Source organism: Oryza sativa, chromosome 8 (assembly GCF_034140825.1).
Source record: "Oryza sativa Japonica Group chromosome 8, ASM3414082v1".
NCBI lineage: Eukaryota > Viridiplantae > Streptophyta > Magnoliopsida > Poales > Poaceae > Oryza > Oryza sativa.
The window spans coordinates 6080094-6090581 of NC_089042.1; the positions used below are offsets into that span (position 1 = coordinate 6080094).

Sequence of the window (10488 nt, forward strand, 5' to 3'; positions counted from 1 at the left end):
AGTTAATACATAAAAAAATGTTGCTAGATACCTCATTGAAGACAGTTTAACACCAATGGAAAAAAAATGTTGCAACATATACCTCATTTTATTTCAACATTGCAGTATTAAAAGAAATCTTTTATATATGCTCCTTTTAAAAAAGCATCAAGATGTACAAGTTTTTAGGGGTTTAACTTGGTCAGGAAGAGGATGTGCATCATTGTCAGGAAGACAACGGTGTGAAACCTGTCATGAATGGTAGCCTCCCGAGACTTGAGCTAGAGGACCTAGTAACACCGAGGCATCAACTAGCCAGGGATGCAAGTAGGCAATCAATCGACCATCTCTATGAGAGCACGCGTGCTAATTTAGTTTAACGAGTTTCAGATACTACCTATGTCCTAAAATAAGTTAATTTTTCATCCATCACACATATACCAATACAAACATCAAAAGATTAGAATACCAGTCACTAGATGAATAGAAGTCGGGGTACTCAAAATCGTTCATATGCTTGACAAGAGAGTCGAGATGATCCAAAGTAAAACAAATACAAGATTATTCGATTCAGATTGAAAACATTGGTTAAAAGATAGTTCAAAGCAAAACATCGGTAATAAAAGATGATTTAAAGTGAAATTTGCTCATTATTATGATAATAGCTCGTTTGATTTACGAGGTTGGCGACTAATTAAGGCTTATTTAGTTCCCAAAATAAAAAATTTCACGCAGTCATATTGAATGTTTGGACACATGCATGGATTATTAAATGTAGGAAAAAAAACAATTACACAGATTGCGTATAAATTACGAGACGAATCTTTTAAGTCTAATTGCGCTATGATTTGACAATGTGGTGCTACAATAAATATTTACTAATGATAGATTAATTAGGCTTAATAAATTCGTCTCGTAGTTTCCTAGCGGAATCTGTAATTTGTTTTATTATTAGACTACATTTAATATTTCAAATGTATGTTCGTATATCCAATATGGCAACAAAACCCAAAAATTTTCCCCAACTTGTTTAGGCCTAAGTAATGCATGGATAGCAAAGACCCTATCTCGCATGTGGTATGTATGATTAATTTGTCCCGGCCAAAATTTTGTTTTAACGCTTACAAGGTTAATATCATAAGTTGTAGTACAGTTTTAGCAAATCTTTTGGACAAAAGCATCGGCCAATAGGAAAATTGACATGCTTGACAGCAGGGAAATAAACTCATACTTTAACTGTTTAGTTGCAAATGCACTATGTATTGCGGCAACAATTAACAATGGTTGCAGAGAGGCCGTCCTGCAAAGCAGGTAATTTAGCACTAAAGGTTCCATGCCTCCAAAAATAAATATTTTCTTTCCAGAAGGTTATGGTGTCGACACAGTGTAAGAGCAAGTGCTGATTCATATTTCCTGCACATGCTGTTTTCACAGTTGATTCTTTGGATGTCATGTCAAAAGATCAAGTTGCCACTTTTCTGATTATTTTTCCTACAAAATGATGTAATTCACTCACTATGACGTGTTATGACCCATGACTGCACTGCAAAGGTATGAATTATTGTTCTCAAAAGACTACTTCCTCCGTTTGATAAAAATAAACCTAGGGGATATACAGTTTAGATTCGTAGTATTAGAATACGTCAAATCTTATATTAGATTTTTTAATGGGACAAATAGAGTAAAGACATGCTCCAAGAATAGTACTAGTATTAGAATACGTCAAAATTATCTTTTAAATCAATAAGAACATGTAACAAAAGTTTTATGTTGCTTTAATTTGTTGTAAACCTTTTATTACATGTTCTGTCAGTCAATAAGTCGTAAAAAATGAACAAATTAAAGCAACGTAAAACTTTTATTACATGTTCTTAGTGATTTAAAAGATAATTCTAAAAATAAACTATAAAAAATTAAAATTAAGTTTTGGCTACGGCTGATAACCTATAAGTCAATTAAATGATGGTTATCACCAATGCTATTTTTTTTTTTGCAATAAAGGACCAACTAAGGATAATTTCATTTCATTTCAACATATCATTATTATAAAATTATCTGTTATACTCTTTAAAAATGTATCAAGATGTACCATATATATAAGTGGATGTATCAAATTTCAGTACTTGTATAGTATCTCTTTGTATATATATTTCTGCTTTTTTTACACACTGCACTATATAATGTCAAATTCATTCATTTGCCAATAAAATCTGACAGAATATAAACACATGCATGCACAATGATGTAGGCTACCAATATATGTACCTATATATAATGTTGTGGAGTATGTACTGCGACTGGAGAGCTACATGCATATATATATACTCCCAACACAACTGCAGCCTTTGCAAGGCGTTTCAAAAAGCCTCCAAAAGTCATGGATAAAAACCTTAAATTCCTTTTCATGCAGTGATAAAAGTCGTTGTCTTCGTCACAGCATGAGGCAGATACTTGGGTGCTACTCCTTTGGCTCCTAGTTATTTGTTGTACCTACTGATAAGATAAGAAGTTCATATACATCCGTTTGAAAAAGGATGACGTCCTAATAAAAAAACATGTGAGTAAAACCTCAAAATCTTAAATTATTAATAGGTAAACTATATATGCTTTATATTAACAGATTTTTGATTGAAACACTCTTTCACTTGGTTATACTTTTAGTAATATTTATAAATGCATAATTTGAAAATTCAATGGTACACTACCAGACTGTCGATGTCGTCCAAAGCGCTAAGTAAAAAAAAGGAACGTGGGAAGTAATTATACTGATACTTTTTGTCACAGACAAGATATAGTCATTTTCACGCTATATATAAATCGTAGTAAGATTTGTGCATACATTGGCGACCGATGTACCTCTCCGCGATAGAATAAATCAACTTTTGTACACAAATCTACACATAGGGTCTACATCCATATATATTTAAAAGTTTGATGATATACTCGCATATACAGTACGACAAATCGACGATATATATCAACATAAATCGAACTATACGATTTTTCCGTATATCAGTGGTCGATATATTCCTCTGTCCCAAAATAAATTAACATTTATATACTAATCTAGATATATATGTGCTATATATATCCATATATTCGTGTATAAAAGTTTGTTTGATATTGTGCTCGCATAGTACGATGAATCAACAACATCGATCGATGTGCTATTTAACCAGCTAAGCTAGATAGATAGCCTCCGTGTTTGTTTCCGGTGAGAGAAATCAAGAGATGGGTGGCCACGTCATCGTGTGGATATTGCTCTCGGTGTGCTCATGGCGGATTTCAGCTGCTCAGGCTCAGCAACCACCAAGAACCGATCCTGTAGAAGGTATAGTAATCAATGTCGCCGCGATTGATTAATTTTACTTCTCTCGTTGCCTCAATCAATGCGAGTTTGATCATTTTTAATCGATCGATGCAGTGGCGGCGCTGGAGGCGATCCTGGGGAGATGGAACAAGACCAATTCGCCGGTGTGGAGCATGAGCGGCGAGCCATGCCGCGGCGTCCCCGTCGACGGCGTCACCGGCCTCGACGGCAACCCCAAGAACAACCCCGGCATCAAGTGCGACTGCTCCTACATCAACGGCACCGTCTGCCATATCACCCAGCTGTAAGTGTTACTATGTTTTTTCTGGTTCTTGTTTGCATGCACGCCAGGTGCTCGACGCAGTGCCTACAAGAGAGGCCATGGCGTCTGGAATCTGGATATATGAGTTCTTGTGGAAACTAACTTGGAAGTGCAACTTTGCAAGACCACCACTGCAACTATGCATAGGTTTCACTTGGGAGTAACTTTTTTTATGTCGCCAAATAACTGCTCTGCTGTTCAAATTTCACCATGATCACTACTTGGAGTAATTAGAGTAAATTATTTTTTGTTTTTACCCCTCGAACTTGCGAAACCAGGTTAATCTGGGACCTTGGTCACTGGTCAGTAGTGAAATCTGAGGTTGACAACACATCTGTACACAACTAGCTAACGCCCACTGTTTTCTGCCCTCTTCTCTCTACAAGCTACAATCACGAGTGAAAATTGGACCTAAGCAGAGTTTCAGTAACCAACCAGACATGGACATGCTTGTTGGGCTGTGTATGTGTGTTAGTGGCGCATGAGTATGGTAACATACTAACATATGTGCATGTATATTTGGAGTAAACAGCAAGAATTTTCGTACTTATTTCCAATTTTTCTTACTCCTTGTTTATGTAATTCAGGAAGGTATACGCCTTGAACGTTGTCGGTCAGATACCTGCAGAATTACAGAACCTCACCTACCTAAATTACCTGTATGGTATCTAACTCTTATCAGCTCTGCCTAGATGCTGAAACAACTGTAGGATATGTATTAATATCTTGCAGCAAGCCAGCAAATTCAAATTCAAACCCATGTTTGAAATTCTTTGCTGCTAATGACTGGATGTTTCTGGTGCTGTTTCAGGGACCTGGATCAAAATTACTTGTCAGGCCCCATACCATCATTCATAGGGCAATTGACTGCCTTGACAGAATTGTAGGAGTTATAGTTCAAGTTTTATGTTCTTGCAGTATTAATCAGTTGATGTGTTGTCTGAACCATCCTTCGTTCTTTTGTGTAAAAAAAAATAGGCATGTGGGATTCAATGCACTCTCAGGACCAATTCCGAAGGAACTTGGGAATCTCACGAACCTCAACTTGCTGTAAGAGATCTCTTCTTGTATACCTGGTCAGTTTTCAACTATAGATTAATGTTGGTACAAAGTATTTAATTATATAGAAAAATCCAAATCCAGAACATTTTAGAAAATTCTAAAATTCATAACTTACATATATAGGCACCTCAGTGTAATTTCACTTTTCAACTGGTGTTTCATATGTTCGAATGAAATCCAAAATGCAAAAATTGTGGATCAAAAGGGTGTGTTTGGGGTTTCGAAAGTGGATGCCTGTTCGAGGAAAACTAAAAGGCTCATCAGGGCAAACAATGCCCGTTTTCTCAGCTAGTAGCATAGCATGCAAATAAATTATATCACTCCTGAAATATTTCTTTTGTTTCAGAGGCATCAGTTTGACCAATTTTACTGGTCAACTTCCTGAAGAATTGGGCAACCTGACCAAACTTCAACGATTGTAAGTTTGTAAGCCCCCTCTTTCTAACTTGACAGATGCTACTTCTAGAAGAACAAAGTTTAATTTGGACCAGCAAGATACCTATTGTTGAACATGCATGATTGTTGCATTTCATTAATAACAGGTACACTGATAGTGCTGGCTTGAGTGGTCCATTCCCTTCAACGTTCTCAAAGCTTAAGAACCTGAAGCTCCTGTACGTTCAAGAACAGAGCCACAGTTGTCATGTTCATTTTGTTTTCATATGCTCAACATCAAACATGTTTTTGTGCTTGTAGGCGGGCATCAGATAACGATTTTACAGGAAAAATACCTGATTATATTGGGAGCTTGACTAATTTGGAAGATCTGTAAGAGTAATTTTTAACTTTTTATCACATCAATGATTTTATCCTATTCACAAGACAAGTGGAACTGCAACAGAAATTTTCTGCATATGTTGTTTCCAATTGAATTCGAACTGTAGCGTGTTTTTTTTCTTTTAAGTCATCACTATGAACAGAAATGTGCATACCTGTATGCCATTACTCTGGTCCCAACAGTGTCTTAATATGTAGAGGTTACTTTTTCTAATATTCAAATAAACTTGGCATTTTCATACTTTTTTCTTAAATTATGAACTCACAGGGCTTTCCAAGGAAATTCTTTTGAAGGACCGATTCCGGAAAGTTTGTCTAATCTAACCAAATTGACAACCTTGTAAGTACTTTGTTCTATGGCAACATTGCCATCCCCTCTTGTCATGATGACTGATGTGCTAAATACAAATGAGCAGACGGATTGGAGATATTGTAAGTGGGAGCTCTTCATTTGCCTTTGTCAGTAGTCTGACGTCTTTGAATATCCTGTATGTGACACTTAAATTCTAACTATACATCTTGCAATTTTATATATTGACAAAGTAATAACTTGCTAATACCGAATACTTTTTACAGTGTATTGAGGAACTGCAGGATATCTGGAGACCTTGGAGCAGTAGACTTTTCAAAGTTCACAAAATTAGCCTTCCTGTACGTTTTTCATTATGGGTCATAGCACAATCCATGAAACTCTTGGTGTTTTTTCTGAAATTTCATGTGAAGTGTCTGTTCAAGTATGCTGTCTTGTGGCACAGGGACTTGAGTTTTAACAATATCTCGGGCAAAGTTCCTCAATCAATTCTGAATCTACAAATGCTTACAGACCTGTAAGGAATTCTTTCTGGAGGTTATTACATCTACAGAAACATATGTTATATTGATGACCATGTTTCATCATCTTGTATTCTACCCAATTCAGGTTTCTTGGGAACAATAGCCTAACCGGAGGACTGCCAGATGGGATAAGCCCTTCACTAAAAAACTTGTGTGTAAACAATTCAACATTGCAGTACAGCTAAAATTAGAATGATGCATTTATTTCATATTTGCAGAGATTTTTCATACAACCAGCTCACTGGAAGCTTTCCCTCCTGGGCTACCCAGAACAACTTGCAATTGTAAGTAGAAAGATCTCAAATTTGTGTTGGCAAGGGGAAAAAAATTTGTTATGTTCAACGCTTCAATTATTACCAGGAATTTGGTGGCAAACAACTTTGATCTTGGCAGCACCAACAACGGGTACTTATGACATTTGGCTATACTTCCATAAGTGTTTAATATTAACAATTTTTTCTCACAACTTTTTTCAAGTCAATTATGTCCACAGTATTCTACCTCCAGGGCTAAACTGCCTCCAGAAAGACACTCCATGTTTACGAGGTTCTCCAGAATGTATGTCTCGCTCTTCCTTAACCATAGTAGTTGGTATATAGGATTTTGAAATGTTTATACTATTCATAATTTTGCACATCTTAACTGCAGATTATTCCTTTGCGGTAGACTGTGGTAGTAACAGATCTATCAGAGGCTCAGATAATACTATGTATGAATTGGATTTCACAGACCTTGGCAGCTCATCATATTACGTTACCAGTGAAACAAGATGGGGTGTTAGCAATGTAGGAAAATATTTCCAGTCTCCAAATGACAGTAAGATCATATATAGCAATGAGAAGATTCAGAATGCAGTGGTTTCAGAACTACTCCAAACTGCAAGGATGTCACCATCGTCTCTGAGATACTTTGGCCTTGGACTTGAGAATGGAAATTACACTGTTCTGCTTCAATTTGCAGAGTTAGGTTATCCAGACTCACCAACTTGGAAAAGCTTAGGAAGGAGAGTTTTTGACATATATATCCAGGTACAAATTGAGTGCATTGTATGGTAATTTCTATTCTCCTTATAAAAGGGACTAGTGGTGGTGGTGGTTCTGCTACCACCCCACAACCAATTCCTAACTTTTCTTGAAGAGAAAAAAGAATAAAATACTCCTAACAACTCTCTAATTTTTGCGGGAATGAAAAAAGGACAACGTGGGGCCAAAGGGTCCACATGTCAGTAACAGATTTGTACAGCAATTAAGAGATGATAATAACGGGTTAATGATAATTTTCTTTAATTAAAAATACCGTTACAATGCACGGGCAATATGCTAGTGTTTACTAAAAGCAAAAACAGAAAAAAATATTTACTGGATCCTTTTCTTCTTTATCTGATTGTATTATTGACATTTTTATAGGGTGACCTAAAAGAAAAGGACTTCGATATAAGGAAGATGGCTGGTGGAAAATCTTTCACTGCTGTTTACAAGAGTTACACGGCAACTGTGTCGAAAAACTTCCTCGAAATCCATCTGTTCTGGGCTGGAAAGGGCACTTGTTGCATTCCTATTCAAGGTTACTACGGGCCATTGATCTCAGCATTAAGCATCACTCCAAGTAAGCCTAATCATTAAGGTAACCTCAAGAAGGATTATATTGCCTTCTAGTAAATGAAATCTCTGTTTCAGATTTTACTCCTACTGTGCGAAACGGTGTACCCAAAAGGAAAAGTAAAGTAGGTGCAATTGCTGGAATATCGATTGGTGCCTCAGTTGTAGGATTAGCAGCCCTATTTGGAATATTTATGTTCATAAAGAAGAGAAGAAGACTTGCACAACAGCAAGGAGGTAAATATTTTTATTATACAGGAATTCAGACAACAAAATTTTCAAATGATTTATTCTTTCTGGTGTGCGCTGGTGTCTACAGAACTGTACAACCTAGTTGGACGGCCTGATGTCTTCAGTAATGCTGAACTCAAGTTAGCTACAAATAATTACAGTTCCCAAAACATTCTTGGGGAAGGTGGATATGGACCAGTCTATAAGGTTGTCTATTTTCCCTAATTTAATACTGTGAAATTGCAATTGAATAATTATCTGATCTGTATTAAATATAGATTTCTTGCAAACTTGTTGGTCTACCCTCAAAATATAAATGTAACGTAAGTAAAGTTCTTCCTTTGGCAGGGTATGCTACCTGATGGAAGAGTTATAGCTGTAAAACAACTTTCTCAATCATCCCATCAGGGGAAAAACCAGTTTGTGACAGAGGTTGCAACAATTTCTTCTGTGCAACACCGGAATCTTGTCAAATTGCATGGTTGTTGCATTGACAGTAATACACCTTTGTTAGTTTATGAGTACCTTGAAAATGGAAGCCTAGATCAAGCACTCTTCAGTGAGTTCAAGTCTGCTCATAACCAACAGTGCAAAATTGTATTTTATATTTTGGGAAATTTCTTCTCTTCATTTTTTCATCATTTGAATTCTCAAGACCTTAAAGTCATTTCTGCTTGTACAGGGAAGAATAGCTTAAAACTGGACTGGGCAACTCGCTTCGAGATCATTTTAGGAATCGCAAGAGGACTAACTTATCTTCATGAGGAGTCAAGTGTGCGCATTGTGCATAGGGACATCAAGGCCAGCAATGTCCTACTTGACACCGACCTCACCCCAAAGATATCAGACTTTGGACTCGCTAGGCTCTATGATGAGAAGAAGACTCATGTCAGCACGGGGATTGCGGGCACATTGTAAGCACATTTCACCATTTCTCTTGTGGTTGTCCTCTAAAATGAAAGCTAACTAAAACTTGTCTAACCTTTTGTCAAGTGGTTATCTGGCTCCTGAGTATGCAATGAGACGTCATTTGACTGAAAAGGTTGATGTTTATGCATTCGGGGTGGTCGCATTAGAGACTGTCGCTGGTCGATCGAACACTAATAACTCCATCGAGGAAAGCAAGATCTATCTTTTAGAGTGGGTAAGTTGATCAATGCTCCATCCTCAAACAACACACTAATCTATTCATGTATATGATGTTTTGATTATTGAAGCTATACCTATGTTAATTTACAGGCCTGGGACCTGTACGAAAAGGAGCAAGCACAAAGAATCGTTGATCCAAGACTTGAGGATTTCAATAAAGATGAAGTTCTCAGAGTCATTCATGTTGCGCTCCTCTGCACACAGGGCTCACCAAATCAGCGACCGCCAATGTCGAGGGTCATGGCAGTGCTCACTGGAGATGCTGAGGTAGTTGAGATGGTGACGAAACCGAGCTACATCACTGAGTGGCAATATAGAGATGGAAACAGCACCAACTCAGAATCTACCACCTCAGAGTTCAGCAGGCAGAAGGAGATCGACCCTCTCACCATGTCGCCAACAATCACCGGATCTAGTCATGATGGAAGGTGAATGCTGCAACCTGCAGGTGATCTTGGTTTGAAATGATTGTATGTAAATGTAAGACGGAGCTAATAGTGGAACTTAATTATTCTGAAGTATGTATGATGATAAAAGTATTTACTCCTTGTAATTTGTAACAGGTCAAATAGAGTAGTATCCTAGTATATATCTTAGAAATTAATCAACGTATTCGCATGTTTATGAGCACATTCTGCAGCAAAATAGTAAAAACTGTCCATGAAATTTGTTGGCTGGAGGACAACTTCATGGGTTCATAGGCACATATGCTTGCCACAAGAAGGGATGAGGTGAAATAATTAAAGGCTGTATGGAGATTTGATCCTTAAACTCTTTTAAGCCTCCGAAAGGAAACTCAATAATAGTTCAGTGAACTTGATAGGGTCCTTTTTTTTCCCATAGGTTATGTACATATAGGGGTGAAAACGTCCACGAAAATTCTTGACTAATCGACCCTCGTCTCTACTTTTACCAACTGAGCAATATGGATTAATGGTTACCAACAAAAACAAAAATGAAAATGGTAAAAATTATTAAAATACCAACTATTTCTGAATTTTGCCGAATTCTTACGAATTACTATTTTTTATATTATGGTAATTACTATATTTCTAAATGCATCAATGTTCTTAAAAGTAGCTACTTTTTATACATCAATATTTATGATTCATTTCTTTATTTGACCCATAGTTTATAAGCTCATTGACTGATTCATTTCTTTATTTGACCCGTAGTTTAGAAGCTCATCGACTACTCAACCAAATTTTTAACTCAAGTATAAGCTT

The 10488-nt window shown here is 36.8% G+C and overlaps 1 protein-coding gene across 2 annotated transcripts; it reads left to right on the forward strand.

Annotated features, from left to right (window-relative positions):
• The first annotated feature begins 3180 nt into the window (after positions 1–3180).
• LOC9271323 (probable LRR receptor-like serine/threonine-protein kinase At1g56130) lies at positions 3181–9947 on the forward strand. Of its 2 annotated transcripts, none has more exons than XM_015794477.2 (24): positions 3181–3310; positions 3404–3593; positions 4199–4270; positions 4423–4494; positions 4590–4661; positions 5020–5091; positions 5216–5287; positions 5370–5441; positions 5719–5790; positions 5867–5938; positions 6027–6101; positions 6206–6277; positions 6370–6435; positions 6503–6568; positions 6645–6689; positions 6778–6842; positions 6933–7312; positions 7691–7889; positions 7961–8119; positions 8202–8320; positions 8447–8672; positions 8796–9027; positions 9107–9257; positions 9353–9947. In XM_015794477.2, exons 1-24 carry the CDS (start codon positions 3211–3213, stop codon positions 9692–9694), a joined length of 3063 nt encoding a protein of 1020 aa, XP_015649963.1. In that variant the 5' UTR covers positions 3181–3210; the 3' UTR covers positions 9695–9947. The 2 variants fall into 2 exon arrangements, with proteins under 2 accessions (XP_015649963.1, XP_015649964.1); XM_015794478.2 differs by having other exon boundaries at positions 8462–8672.
• Positions 9948–10488: the final 541 nt, after the last annotated feature.

Bases quoted from the DNA above. Each gene is read 5' to 3' on its own strand.
- LOC9271323 (XM_015794477.2), top strand. From the start codon at position 3,211: ATGGGTGGCCACGTCATCGTGTGGATATTGCTCTCGGTGTGCTCATGG. The intron at 6,436-6,502 runs GTGTGTAAACAA...TCATATTTGCAG, and splicing joins AGCCCTTCACTAAAAAACTT to AGATTTTTCATACAACCAGC. The intron at 9,028-9,106 runs GTAAGCACATTT...CCTTTTGTCAAG, and splicing joins ACGGGGATTGCGGGCACATT to TGGTTATCTGGCTCCTGAGT.